General features: G+C 43.3%; 1 protein-coding gene across 3 annotated transcripts in view; it reads left to right on the forward strand.

The window, feature by feature from the left end:
- The window catches only part of CHST8 (carbohydrate sulfotransferase 8), a 356,200-nt gene that overhangs the window by 325,734 nt on the left and 14,643 nt on the right, over nt 1–15,823 (forward strand). For all 3 annotated transcript variants that reach the window (XM_072117246.1, XM_072117245.1, XM_072117247.1), the window contains one exon: nt 14,665–14,702. In XM_072117246.1, coding sequence (XP_071973347.1) covers nt 14,665–14,702 — 38 coding nt within the window. The remainder of the gene's footprint in view (nt 1–14,664; nt 14,703–15,823) is intronic.

Below are 15,823 nucleotides of genomic sequence, written 5' to 3' on the forward strand. Positions count from 1 at the left end.
GGCACAGTCTGCCATTTGTCCTTTTTTATTTTACGTTTATTTTGTTTAATAACTCAGTGTCATCTCATCTGGCATATTAGTGTGCTTTCATACTTGGCTAGAAAATAGCCATAGGAGAATCCAAACGGCTTACTTGCGCCTACAGTAGCGTTATATATTTGATTTCTGGTTGATCTGCTGGTGGCTGTACTTGCTGCAGTGCATCTACTAGCCAATTGTGAGCAATTTGTAGTGAGACTTGCGACCGCTGTGTTTTGCGCTTAGTGACGCACATATCCATTGCAAAGACCGAAGTGGGAAAATTTAGTAGGGGTTGGATTTCAATTAGGCACAGTCTGCCATTTGTCCTTTTTTATTTTACGTTTATTTTGTTTAATAACTCAGTGTCATCTCATCTGGCATATTAGTGTGCTTTCATACTTGGCTAGAAAATAGCCATAGGAGAATCCAAACGGCTTACTTGCGCCTACAGTAGCGTTATATATTTGATTTCTGGTTGATCTGCTGGTGGCTGTACTTGCTGCAGTGCATCTACTAGCCAATTGTGAGCAATTTGTAGTGAGACTTGCGACCGCTGTGTTTTGCGCTTAGTGACGCACATATCCATTGCAAAGACCGAAGTGGGAAAATTTAGTAGGGGTTGGATTTCAATTAGGCACAGTCTGCCATTTGTCCTTTTTTATTTTACGTTTATTTTGTTTAATAACTCAGTGTCATCTCATCTGGCATATTAGTGTGCTTTCATACTTGGCTAGAAAATAGCCATAGGAGAATCCAAACGGCTTACTTGCGCCTACAGTAGCGTTATATATTTGATTTCTGGTTGATCTGCTGGTGGCTGTACTTGCTGCAGTGCATCTACTAGCCAATTGTGAGCAATTTGTAGTGAGACTTGCGACCGCTGTGTTTTGCGCTTAGTGACGCACATATCCATTGCAAAGACCGAAGTGGGAAAATTTAGTAGGGGTTGGATTTCAATTAGGCACAGTCTGCCATTTGTCCTTTTTTATTTTACGTTTATTTTGTTTAATAACTCAGTGTCATCTCATCTGGCATATTAGTGTGCTTTCATACTTGGCTAGAAAATAGCCATAGGAGAATCCAAACGGCTTACTTGCGCCTACAGTAGCGTTATATATTTGATTTCTGGTTGATCTGCTGGTGGCTGTACTTGCTGCAGTGCATCTACTAGCCAATTGTGAGCAATTTGTAGTGAGACTTGCGACCGCTGTGTTTTGCGCTTAGTGACGCACATATCCATTGCAAAGACCGAAGTGGGAAAATTTAGTAGGGGTTGGATTTCAATTCGGCACAGTCTGCCATTTTTCCTTTTTTATTTTACGTTTATTTTGTTTAATAACTCAGTGTCATCTCATCTGGCATAGTAGTGTGCTTTCATACTTGGCTAGAAAATAGCCATAGCTATAGGATAGCATTGTTTGTTTTTAAAAACTCAAAAACACAAAAAAAAACAAAAAACACAAAAAAAAGTAAAAAAAAAATTAAAGCTATAACTCTCATTTTAAAAATGTTTAACCCGAGGGCTAGGGGTAGAGGACGAGGGCGGGGACGTGGGCGTCCAACTACTGCAGGGGTCAGAGGCCGTGGTCCTGGGCGGGGTGAGACACCACCTGCTTATGAGGGAGCAGGGGAACGCCGCAGAGCTACACTCCCTAGGTTCATGTCTGAAGTTACTGGGACTCGTGGTAGAGCACTGTTGAGGCCAGAACAGTGCGAACAGGTGATGTCGTGGATTGCTGACAATGCTTCGAGCAATTTGTCCACCAGTCAGTCTTCCACGCAGTCCACCCATGTCACCGAAATCGCCACTCCTCCAGCTCCTGCACCTCAGCCTCCTCCCCCCCAGTCTGCCCCCTCCCAGGAAAATTTGGCATTTGAACCGGCATACTCTGAGGAACTGTTTTCTGGACCCTTCCCACAGTCACAAACCACTTGTCCGGTTGCTGCTGAGCAATTTTCCGATGCCCAGGTTTTCCACCAGTCACAGTCTGTGGGTGATGATGACCTTCTTGACGTAGTGGAAGTGTGTAAAGAGGTGTCCGACGATGAGGAGACACGGTTGTCAGACAGTGGGGAAGTTGTTGTCAGGGCAGGAAGTCCGAGGGGGGAGCAGACTGAGGGATCGGAGGATGATGAGGTGACAGACCCAAGCTGGGTTGAGAGGCCGGGTGAACACAGTGCTTCTGAGACGGAGGAGAGTCCTCGACCAGAACAGGTTGGAAGAGGCAGTGGTGGGGCCAGACGGAGAGGCAGGGCCAGAGCTGGTGCATCAGCGCCAAATGTGTCAACTAGTGAAGCTCCCGTGGCGAGGGCTCTTGCGGCGAGGGCTAGATCTTCAGAAGTCTGGAGGTTCTTTAAGGAAACACCGGATGACCGACGGACTGTGGTGTGCAACATTTGCCAAACCAGGCTCAGCAGGGGTTCCACCACTACTAGCTTAACTACCACCAGTATGCGCAGGCATATGAATGCTAAACACCCCACTCAGTGGCAACAAGCCCGTTCACCTCCGGCCGTGCACACCACTGCTCCTTCCCCTGTGTCAGCTGATAGTCAGCCCCCTGCCCAGGACCCTGCCACAAAAACCCCATCGTCGCCTCCACGATCCTCCACAGCATCCACCAGCATTCAGCTCTCCATACCCCAGACGCTGGAGCGGAAACGCAAATATAGTGCAACCCACCCGCACGCCCAAGCCCTTAATGTGCACATCTCCAGATTGCTTAGCCTGGAGATGCTGCCCTATAGGCTAGTAGAGACCGAGGCCTTTCGCAACCTCATGGCGGCGGCCGCCCCTCGGTATTCGGTCCCCAGCCGCCACTACTTTTCCCGATGTGCCGTCCCAGCCCTGCACCAGCACGTGTCAGACAACATCATCCGTGCCCTGACCAACGCCGTTTCTGACAAGGTCCACCTGACCACGGACACGTGGACGAGTGCTGCCGGGCAGGGCCACTATATATCGCTGACGGCACATTGGGTTAACTTGGTGGAGGCTGGGAGCGAGTCTGACCCTGCGGCTGGTCATATACTGCCGACGCAGAGGATTGCGGGGCCTACCTCGGTCCAGGTGTTTCAGGCCTACTATGCCTCCTCCTCCTCCCACCCCTCCTCCACCTCCTCCTCCGAACTACCATCCGTGGGCACGGCGCCATCAGTCGGTAGCTCTAGGCACAGCAGCAGTGCCGTCGCTAAGCGACAGCAGGCGGTGCTCAAACTGCTGAGCCTAGGCGATAAAAGGCACACCGCCCAAGAGCTATTACAGGGCATCACGGCGCAGACTGATCTGTGGCTGGCACCGCTGAACCTGAAGCCAGGCATGGTTGTGTGTGACAACGGCCGTAACCTGGTGGCGGCTCTGCAACTCGGCAGACTGACACATGGGCCATGCCTGGCCCATGTGTTAAATCTGATAGTTCAGCGTTTCCTCAAGACATACCCCAATCTGTCTGATTTGCTCACGAAGGTGCGCCGCATCTGTGCGCATTTCAGGAAGTCCAGCACAGATGCTGCCACTCTCAGGGCAGCGCAGCGCCGCCTCCAACTGCCCGCTCACCGACTGTTGTGCGACGTGCCCACGAGGTGGAATTCAACACTGACCATGTTATCCAGAGTTTAGCAGCAGCGCCGAGCGATTGTAGACTGCCAGATGTCAACTTCCACCAGAACTGGTAGTCAGGTCAGTCAGCTTCCTCAAGTCTACAATGAGGAGTGGACGTGGATGTCTGATATCTGTCAGGTGCTGAGTAACTTTGAGGAGTCAACACAGATGGTCAGTGGCGATGCCGCCATCATCAGCCTCACCATCCCGCTGCTTGGCCTGTTGAAAAACTCTCTGATCAGCATGAAGTCGGAAGCTTTGCGCTCGTCACAAGAGACGGGGGAAGAAGATTCCCTTGTTGATAGCCAAAGCACCCTCAGGTCTGTTTCTCAGCGCATATCGGAGGAGGTGGAGGTGGAGGAGGATGAGGAGGAAGAGGAGGAGAATGTTGGCGAGACACAAGAGGGGACCATTGTTGAGTCCTTCACTGTTCAGCGTGTATGGGCAGAAGAAGAGGAGTTGGAGGAGTTGGAGGAGGAGGAAATGGACAGTCAGGCCAGTGAGGGGAGTGAATTCTTACGCGTTGGTACTCTGGCGCATATGGCAGATTTCATGCTAGGCTGCCTATCCCGTGACCCTCGCGTTCAAAGAATTTATTCCAGCACCGATTACTGGGTGTTCACTCTCCTGGACCCACGGTACAAGCAAAATCTTTCCACTCTCATCCCTGCAGAGGAAAGGAGTGTGAGAATGCATGAATACCAGCAGGCCCTGGTGCACAAGCTGAAACAGTATTTCCCTTCTGACAGCGCTAGCGGCAGAGTGCGTAGTTCTGCGGTACAAGTAGCGAGGGAGAGTAGGCGAGCAGGCAGCTTGTCCAGCACTGGCAAGGGTACGCTTTACAAGGCTTTTGCCAGCTTTATGGCACCCCAGCAAGACACTGTCACCTGTCCCCAGTCTCGGCAGAGTAGGGCTGATCTTTACAGAAAGATGGTGAGGGAGTACGTAGCTGACCATACCATCGTCCTAAATGATCACACAGCTCCCTACAACTACTGGGTTTCAAAGCTGGACATGTGGCACGAACTGGCGCTGTACGCCTTGGAGGTTCTTGCCTGCCCTGCCGCTAGCGTCTTGTCCGAGCGGGTTTTCAGTGCAGCTGGTGGCATCATCACCGATAAGCGTACACGCCTGTCGACTGACAGCGCTGACAGGCTGACGCTTATTAAGATGAATAAAGCCTGGATTTCTCATAATTTCCAATCTCTACCAGGTGAAGGAAACTCAACCTGAATAATTGATCCACTCCTCCTCCTCCTCATTTTCCTCCTTCTCCTCCTCTTTGTACAGTAAAGCAGAGGAAACTGGCTATTTTTTGACAGGGCCCACTGGCTCTAGCTATAGTACTTTATGCATTTAATTTTTCTGGAGGGCCACCGACCCGGTCCTCTGTTTTAAACAATTTTTGGGAGTGCCACATACAGGCACTCAATCTATTCAATTTTTCTGGAGGGCCACCGACCCGGTCCTCTGTTTTAAACAATTTTTGGGAGTGCCACATACAGGCACTCAATCTATTCCATTTTTCTGGAGGGCCACCTACCTGCTCCTCTGGTTTGAAAACTTTTTGGGACTGCCACATACAGGCACTCAATCTATTCCATTTTTCTGGAGGGCCACCTACCTGCTCCTCTGGTTTGAAAACTTTTTGGGACTGCCACATACAGGCACTCAATCTATTCCATTTTTCTGGAGGGCCACCTACCTGCTCCTCTGGTTTGAAAACTTTTTGGGACTGCCACATACAGGCACTCAATCTATTCCATTTTTCTGGAGGGCCACCTACCTGCTCCTCTGGTTTGAAAACTTTTTGGGACTGCCACATACAGGCACTCAATCTATTCCATTTTTCTGGAGGGCCACCTACCTGCTCCTCTGGTTTGAAAAATTTTTGGGACTGCCACATACAGGCACTATCCAAATTAAATTGTCTCCATAGCAGCCTCCACACGTTGTCTCCATTGCTACCTCCAAAAGTCGTCCATATAGCTGCCTCCATACATCGTCCCTTTATCAAACGAGGTGTGTCAGGCAGAAATTTGGGTTGTTTTCATGGATTCCACATCAAAGTTGTTAACTTTGTCGCCACCCTGCTGTGTTATCCACAAAATATACTGGCAAACTTTTATCATTTACCGATATTATTTCAGCGCTTCTTGCGCATCTGTTTACATTCCCCTCACCCGGCATATCCTAAACTTATAAGAACGCTACTACACTTGATCTTATACAAAAGGTTCTTAGAAATGCTGTTTGGGGAGTAGCCTAGAGACGGGCTTGGATTGGCGAAAGCTCGCCTGGCAGCGGAGCGCCAGCTCCATGCCAAGATCCAACTAACATAGTTTTAACTGCAGCACCTTTAATCTACTACTAGTTCACTGCCTCCATACATGGTCCCCTTATCAAACGAGCTGTGTCAGGCAGAATTTTGGGTTGTTTTCATGGATTCCATGTTAACTTTGTCACCACCCTGCTGTGTAATCCACAAAATATACTGGGAAACTTTTATCATGTAGCGATATTATTTGAGCGCTTCTTGCTCACCTCCTTTGGTTCCTCTCTGCCACCCATTGGTTTGAAGCCTGAGTCCATTTAGGGTATGTCGCCATGCCACTCTCTAGCCTGCCGCTGCTGCCGCTGCCTCTGCATGCCGTCCCCTATAGTGTCAGGGTCAATTATTGGATGTTTTAGATGCTATCTAGCTTCATTCTGTCACTCTGTCATGGCCATGCTGTTGCCCATAATTTTGGCATAATGGTGCGATTAGGCAGCCTCAGAGGCATCCATGCATGCTGCCCCTGCTGTTTCCTGTCCATTTCCGTGGTGTTTCCATCCTTTTCTGAGGTTCCCAGGTGTTTGGCCAAGCTTCCCTGTGCAGAGCCTTGGTCCCCTTGAAAAATGCTCGAGTCTCCCATTGACTTCAATGGGGTTCGTTATTCGAGACGAGCACTCGAGCATCGGGAAAAGTTCGTCTCGAATAACGAGTACCCGAGCATTTTAGTGTTCGCTCATCTCTAAACACAAAACATTGACACTATGGGGGGGATTTACTAAATCTGGCGCAAGCATGAGTGTCGGCATCGGAGAGCAGTCTCCTGAAAGCACAGCCTGATGTATTGAAGTGGCGCACGGCTGTAAGTAATTAATGGGTAGACGGAACTAATCAGTCATGTGCCATAAAAATTCCAACATCAATGAGATGTGTTCAAAAATCTTACATGGACTGCACCTTAATTTTGCTCTCTGACCATTTTTTTCCTGGTCTATTGTGCACCTAAAAATGCGGACAAAATACACACAAATGTGAAGGATAATGTGGAAAAGTTAGACCGCATCCACTTACACCAAAAAAAGATGGAGGAGTCGAGATAGACAGAAACATCTGTTCTTTCTGGTGCAAACTCATTATAAATGATCCACAACAATTCTGCGCCGAAAAGGAAGAAAGATCCCAGCATTTTTTAGGCGCAGAGACAATAATACATCTGCCCCACTGTGGTAGATCAAATGTACAGTATGTGCACTATTGCCCATTGCTAATTGTCATGATTTTACTACCATATAGTGTACACAATTCATATGCACTACAGTATGTGGCTTCATTTTTACAAACAACAGACAAAGTAGATTGTGCCATGATATATGTTTATCCACTATCCAAAGGATGTCTAGTTGCTGGGTGTCTGACTGCTGGGATTTCCTGCAAACAGGAGAATGGGGTGCCTAAAGTAAGCACAATAGCAATAAGAACTTCCAGGGCAGTTGTTCTGTTCTGTCCCTTAGAACTGAATAGCGTGCTAGGGATACATGTCATGCAAATGCTTTACAAATGTAAGCTTATGGTTCTAGGAGCTGTATGCTAAAAATGTTTGGGCATTTTTAATCAGATTTTTTATTTGATTTATTGGGTCGATAGAATGTGTAGACTCCGTTTCATGGTTCTAGAGTAGTTACACACTAGTCTTTGGGATAACAGATCAAGGTCTGTGACATTATGACAAGAATGCTACAATGACGTACTGACACTTGTCATGACAGTGACCCACTGACAGAAAAAGGACAGGATATCAGAAGGAATTAACAACCGGGGAAACAGTAAAGTGACACAGAACAAATAATAGTAATTTAAATGTAGTATTTCAAATGAGGTTAACTCTGACAAGGGAAACACCGCTAAATACGTGGATACCTGGATGGCTTGGAGAATGTGGAAAGGAGAGATGAAGGGTAGCAAGGGTACACCTTGGTGCCATTAAGTCAATCTGACAGAACAAATAATAGCCCGACACTGGGGGTGCCACCACAGAAACACAATGATACTTGGGGTGACAGAACAGAAGGATGACAAAGCCATATTGCTTTATAAATGGGTGGTTCTCTATACTAAATTTGATTTGTATTCATAGTCATGGTAGATAAGGTTGGAGAAAAACGCAGGTCCATTAAGTCCAACTTATGACCCCTACAAGTAAGAGAAAAATTCCTTCCAGACCCCAGTACTGCAGTTAGAATAACTCCCTGGATCAACATCAATTCAGTATACTTCGCAAGGGACATTCATAGACTTCCATTCTAACTTCTTCATGGCCCACTGACGCTGCTACCCTTTAGGGTGCTAAATCCCACCGAGCTGTCTGTTTAACCATAGAAATGTTTTAATTTATAAAGTGTCACTTTCTACTATTTTTGCTCTCACGTCCATGCTGAACACAAGCTGTAAGTATTCACCTCACAAATCACAGGCGACGGACAATGAATCGGTTATTCCCTAGTGTAAATACTGCGTCTGTGCTCTGCTAAAAATACATTTTGCCTCATTTTCCATGTGAGGTAATCTGATCACAGAGAGCAGAGGAGAAGTGGTAATTTATGTTGTCCCCGCGAATATTCACTGAGGAAATGATGATCTTAGCATGTTACACGAGGTGAAAAATTTCCCAGGTAATGAATTCTTTACAGCAGCACTTTCTTTCACTTCACAATCTGTGCTCCGGGAGGGGATGAAGTGGCCATATCACGTGGCATTATGAAGATGGTATGGAGAGCATCTGCCAGGAATAGCTGCATTATAGGTGAAAAGTATTGACCTGGTTTATATGTATTTCCTGTGGTTTTGCTATTATGGCTGCCATGCAGTGCCTGCTGGAATTAGGACATACAACTTTTTCTCAATGGACCCTCACACCAATGACCTTCTTTCTACATTTTCTGATAACCGTTATTTAACCCCTTAAGGACGGAGGGTTTTTCGCCTCATTTCTCGCTCTCCAACTTCAAAAATCCATAACTTTTTCATTTTTCCGTGTACAGACAGGGCTTATTTTGTGCGTAACAAATTTTACTTTCCCGTAATGTTATTTATTTTAACATGCCGTGTACTGCGAAGCTGAAAAAAAATTCCAAACGTGGAAAAATTGAAAAAATTTATACAGGTTTTATTGTGTTTTAATACATTTTCAAAAATAAAACGAATGTGTACAAAAAAGAAAAAAAAATTTTTGCCATCTTCTGACGCTAATAACTTTTTCATACTTTGGCGCACGGAGATGTGTGAGGGGTCATTTTTTGCGAAATGAAGCGACGTTTTCATTGCTACCATTTTGAGGTCTGTGCGACATTTTTATCATTTTTTATTTCATTTTTTATGTTATGTAAAAAGGTGTAAAAGTCGCATTTCGGACATTTGGGCGCCATTTCCCGCCTCGGAGGTCACCGCCGCCGATAACCGTTTTTATATTTTGATAGATCAGACATTTTGGGACGCGGCGATACCTAATATGTTTGTGATTTTTACTGTTTATTATGTTTTATATCAGTTCTAGGGAAAGGGGGGTGATTTGAATTTTTAATATTTTATTAATTTTTTTTATTTTTTAAACTTTTTTTTTTCTTTTTTTTTCACTATCTTTTAGACCATCTAGGGTACATTAACCCTAGATGGTCAGATCGCTGCTACCATATACTGCAATACTTCTGTATTGCAATATATGGCATTTTTGCAGCACATTCATTACAATGAGCCACTGGCTCATTGTAACGAATCTGCAGCTGCCATGTAGCCTCGTGTCAAGAGAAGACACGAGGCTACCATGGCAACCGATCGCCGCCCCCCGATGACGTTCGGGGGCGTGGCGATCGAAAAAAAGATGGCGGCGCCCGCGCGCCGCCGTCTTTTAAACGCCGCCGGCGACTTTGCCGGCGGCAAAGAAGGTGTTAATAGCCGCGATCGGTGCAAGCACCGACCACGGTTATTAGCGGTGGGGGTTTTGTGCAAAATGCAAAAACCCCCACCTTTGTATGAAGAGGACTCAGCCCGTGAGCCCTCTTCATCCATCCCTTATACCTCTGCGCCGTAGAGCTACGGCGCAGAGCGTTAAGGGGTTAATAGGACTCCAAACTGTATCTGCCTTGGTAGATGTTTTGTTTTATCATACAAAATAGAAAAATAGGGTTTAGCACTGAAGTCAATTGCCTCAGAAAGCCCATTATACTTTAATCAAGTACCAGACTTTAGGAGACCCATTTATGATTTCCCTTGATGAGGAACATTATTATTACAAAGGGGACCTTCTGAGGTGGGGCGCACTTGACTTTACTGCTAAACTCTCTGCTTTCAGGGCACTATACCAGTTTACCTCTCACTTCCACGCTGATTTTCTTGATAATGCTACCAGACTTGGTCATGAAATAAACTTGATCTTGGAGATCTTAAGCTGCTTGACAACATACTGGTTGTGGTTTATTAGGCCCGTTTCTGATGACAGGTTTCCTTGTATATACATTTATAGCTAATAGTTATGATTCAAAATCCTACTACTGTGTCTCCAGCTCCTTTGTAGACCTATGTGTTTCTATGGTTACCAACTACAAATAAACCCTGTGTAGACTGAGCCCGCTATGGTATTCTTTCCTATCTGTTAACATCATTCCTGTAGGTTAGCAACAAGTAGAAGATAGTGGGAAGAATCTGAATATACATGGTTTATTTGCATTCTGTAACCATGGAGACATGGAGGCCAAAGCTGGAGACATATAAAAGGACCAATAATTCTAACTCTATCCAATATTGCTCTAATTTTTTTCATCATAGATTAATGGAACATTGGTAAATTGGTTGCAAATGCAAACACACATCACATTTTAGCAGCGTTTAGCAATGCTTTCTGCAGGGTTTATGACCTCATACAACTGATGGCGATATGGTCCCTGGTTTCAGGAGGAATATGGGCACATACGTGAGCTGTACTATGACCACTAATGCTTGGCTGCTGTTAGTCTGGACTATGGCCAGCAGGACCGTCCCGCTAACTCACTAGTTCTTCTCATAAAACAGACGGTAGGAGATTTCCAGTTGCATTCTAATCTTGATAAAGACGATTGCTACTTTCTTCTCTGTCTCTCCCTCCCAGGACACAGTATTTGCTCAGTTTCCCCTTAATCCATTTAGCCATTTGGTGAAATAATACATATTTACATATGTAAATTTTCATCTAGCACATGTTGATATTCCTGACAATGAATGTAAATGTTCATTCCTTGCAGCTGAGCTCACTGCTGTCATAAAATTAATGACATGAAAATAGAAATCTCCTCAGTGGCTCCCAGTCGATTTGGTTTATTTTATTTTGGATGATATTTATAGGCTTTGTCTCGGCCTTGATTTGTCTAGCTCTTGACATGTACACTGTGCCACATTGTGTTCCCTTGCGTTTATTTCCATTTATATGTTCTTAAAGTGCACCTGTCGGCACAAATGTAATTTTTAGCTGGTGACAGGTTCCCATAGCCGCTGCTGTGTTGATTTTAAAAAATGTTTTTGTCAGCATTGTGAATCATTTCAGTACTTTATATATCAAATTAAATTCCATTACCTGGCTCCCTGCCAGCAGCTTGTGGTGAGTTCTGGAGAAGGGGCAGAAGTAGCCTGTGTGTACATGTGTTTCCTCATGCATTCCTCCTCCACACCATCCCCCTCCCTCTCTGCCTGTTCAATGCACATGACAGGAAGTGGGGAGAGAGCTGCATGATTGTGGATGAGAGGAGACCAACACAGGCTGTAGCTGCCCCTCCAGGAAGACTCACCACATGCCGCTGGCAGGGAGCCAGGTAAACTGAGATAAACTGTATAAAACTACTGAAATAATTCTGAATGCTAATAAAAGCATTTTTAAATTAATTATAGCATACAATATCAGAACCTAACCCTAGCTAAAAATGACATTCCTGGTGACATGTTCACTTTAAAGGAATTAACAATGTTTTTATTTGATGCTTTTTTCATTATAGGCTACCAATTGTAGTGAATATAGACCCATGTCTACCCACCCCAACTATAATCACAAGTTTTTTTTTTTAAAAATCAGATTAGGACAGTTTATTCAATATTAAGTTCCTCCTTCACTTTATTTAATATTAACTTACACCTTCAATCTTTTTAATCCTTTAATACAATGAATAAAATTATAAAAATGTATTTGTATAAGTGTGAACACTCTCTTATGATAAGGATGGAGTTAAGAATTAGACAACCACATTAAAGCATATGTTAAATACGTCAGTACCCAGCCACCATCATTCTGAGTAACCCTTTTATAAATATCAGCAGTTCTAGTAGGATTTCCTGACATTTTGTTAGATGCATTTTACAGCATTTTAAAGCCATGATCTGTATGTCACTTACACCAGACCTAACTGTCTCAATTCATGGCTCCACACTCCTCTAAATCCGCTGCCTATTCCATCTCAAGAACATATCTAGCATTCGATCCTTCCTCACTCTGGAGTCTACAACATTGTTAGTCCATGCCTTCATAATCTCCTGCTTGGACTACTGCAATACTCTGCTCTGTGGTCTCCCAGACTAATTTCTAACGCCCCTCCTATCTATCCTAAACTCTACTGCCCGGCTAATCCATCTGTCTCTTCGATTCTCCTCTGCATCTCCTCTCTGCCAGTCTCTCCACTGGTTACCCGCCGCACAGCGAATTCAGTTTAAAATACTAACCATAACTTACAAAGCCATCCACAACCTGTCCCCTCCATATATTTCTGATCTAAAAGTCAAAACAGTCCCACACATTATGCCAATTCCTCAAAGGACCTTCAGCTTCCTCTATTACCATCCGCTCTTCTTACAACCGTTCTCTGGTGCATCTCCGGTACAACTCTGAAATCAAAAACCAAAATGTGTCAGAATGTCTTCCTCCTTCTAAAACTTCAAATGTTATCTAAAAACCCAACTGTGTAGAATTGCCTACCATACACAATAACTGCCTTGCCCTGCTCTTTCACCTTGTGTCTCCATCTCAATTTAGCACAACACTGACCAGAACTGGAAACCCCTCAAAAGTTGACAAAAAACCTTATATAAGATATAAGAAGCAATATTAAAATTTCAAATCCCCCCCTTTCCCTAAAACTGATATAAACTAAATAAACTGTAAAAATCAGAAACACATTAAGTATCGCCGCATCCCAAAATACCCAATCTATCAAAATATAAAATTGGTTATTGCCAGCGGGGGTGAACCCCATAAAGAAAAATAGCCCCCAAATGTCCGAAACGCGACCTTTACACCATTTTACATAACATTAAAACGTAATAAAAAGTAATCAAAAGATTGCATAGTCCTCAAAATAGTATCGATGAAAACGTCAGCTCATCTTGCAAATAATGACACCTTCCACAGCTCTGTACACCAAAGTATGAAAAAGGTAATAGCTTCAGAAGATGGTGAAACTAATTTTGTGAAAATGTATTAAAACACAATAAAACCTATATAAATTTGGTATCACCGTGATCGTACTGAACCAAAGAATAAAATAGATGTATCATTTGGAGCGCACGGTGAAAGACATAAAAACTGGGGACACAAGAATGTGACACAAATGCATTTTTTTCACCACATTTGGAATTTTTTCCAGCTTCCCAGTACATGGCATGGAATAATAAATAACGTCACTAAGAAGTAAAATTTGTTACGCAGAAATAAAGCCTTCACAAAGCTCTGTACACGGAAATTGAAAAAGTTAGATTTATGAAGGTAGGGAGCGAAAAAAGGCTGCGTCCTAAAGGGGTTCAGTGATTTACAAGGGCACTGCTCAAGTTATGAAAGGAGCTACTAAGCCGTGTTAGGTGCCACAAACTAGGGACACTTTGATGTGGACAGTGATCTTTGGGTCTGAAGACATAGGACCCATGGGCTTCCGGAGCATAATATTGACATTGTTGTGCCATATGAATTATGTACGTTAGGTGAGTTGACATTCCATGAACTGCCACTTGAGTGCAGTAGGTAGTCAAGTAATTGCATCTTATATACATATATATGAGATGCATTTTAGAGTAAATACATAAATGAGAGTAGATATCACATATGGAGTGAGTAAGCTGTAGAACTATGTTATTTTGTGATAACCAATTGATTGTATTATTATTTCTTGTTTTATTACTTTGCTGGCCCGTTTGATTGTTTTGATAAGTTTGCCTTATTACAACCTATTTTGTTTTGTAGCATATCCTTTAGGACAGGAATCTAAACTAGGGTTTCAAACTAAGATCCCTCTGCAGTCAGTGACCAGTACCTACTGACCCGTCTGATTGGCAAATTACTGTATCTGATTATTGGTGGGCTTGCAACCACTTGTTCAGGTCTGCATTTATCCTGGCACAACACAATGACCCACATTTACTAAGATTAGTGCAAACTGGATTATGTGTAGTGTACAGGGTGCACCAGATTCAGGATTTCTGCCGCACTTTCTTCATGAATCTGGTGCTCCCTGTGCTCCTTGTAGTGGGCATTGTGTGCCATTACTACATGTTTTAAATGGAACACAGACTTGGAGTAAAGTCTGTGTTTATCACCATGGGATAATTATTAACAGGCGGAATGTGTTAATCAATTGCATGACTTCCATTAACATGATGCTGTTATACCATGTTATTTTTTCATTTACCTTCTGATTAAAACCCAATATTAGAAAAACATACATTAAGAATATAATGACATTTATTCCCATTCTCTTTCTATTACCTGCAGGTGTAAAGTTTGAATTTGCATTACACCAGCCCAAAAAGGTATGTTTGTCTCCTACTCTCCTGCTATAACAGTGTTCCCTGTGATGAAGTGTATATGTTTGGGCAGCATCTGATATTCTCAGTAATTCATTTCAACCAATAGAATGGATTTATCCGTCATCCTGCCACTGGTTTATATCGCTGCTGTTCCTGGGTTTATAAACTGTTGTTTTCAGTTTTAAAAATAAGCGCAGGGGGATTTTAAATTCCTGAAAGAATGACTAACCTCTTTGATTTGCAAATTCATTTTTTTGGGGGGTGAAAATGACTGATAATGTTTGTGAAAGAAACACTGCTCCATCTAGTGGCTAAAGTACAAACTGTAGCTTCTTAAAAACCTAAATGATTGTATAATGCAAAATTACTGCATCACAGAACGTAAGGTAATCTGAGATATAGTGAGCTACATATTCTAGGAATTAATGTAGGTAAATACTTGTGTACTCTCCCAGTCTATAGCAATGACCATATATACACATTTTTAGACTGTGTATTGCATTGTTTTTCTATTTGTATTTCATATTTGTGAAGGGAGAGTCTGGACCCTCATTTCATTTTATAAAATGTAACCTTGTTACGCTGTTTCCTTTGTAAAGGAAGAAAAGGATGAAAAGGCAATGCAAGCTCTTAAAATTGTTATCATTCTGAGAGCAAAATGAATTTCCTTTATGAATAAGAATATTAATGAACTTCAGAAATTCATATGTTTTTCATTATGGTTTGTTGCAACATTACAGACCTATTGGACAACTAACATATAGAATCAATAAATGTGTATTGAGCAATATCTAGAGATGCACTCACTATTCTGCTGGAGGCATTGTGTACCTTGTGCTTTACATTACTTTTTCAATTTATATTTTTTTCCTTTATTATACTCCAGAGTTGCAGTCAGCATTGTGCTGGTGTTACATTGCTCTGATACTTATCCTGAGCTGTATAACCTGCATTATACTCTGAAGCTGCATTGATTAGACAAGAAGACAAGCTAATGTACCAGGACAGTTTTCCTACAGATTGATACGCAAGGTGTAAAGATAGAAGTTTCCAATAGGTAAAGTGGACTAACAGGATAGGATACTGAAATTGCAGAATTGTGAATACAGCTCCAGAGTAAAATA

This window comes from Engystomops pustulosus, chromosome 7, assembly GCF_040894005.1.
Source record: "Engystomops pustulosus chromosome 7, aEngPut4.maternal, whole genome shotgun sequence".
NCBI classification, from domain to species: domain Eukaryota; kingdom Metazoa; phylum Chordata; class Amphibia; order Anura; family Leptodactylidae; genus Engystomops; species Engystomops pustulosus.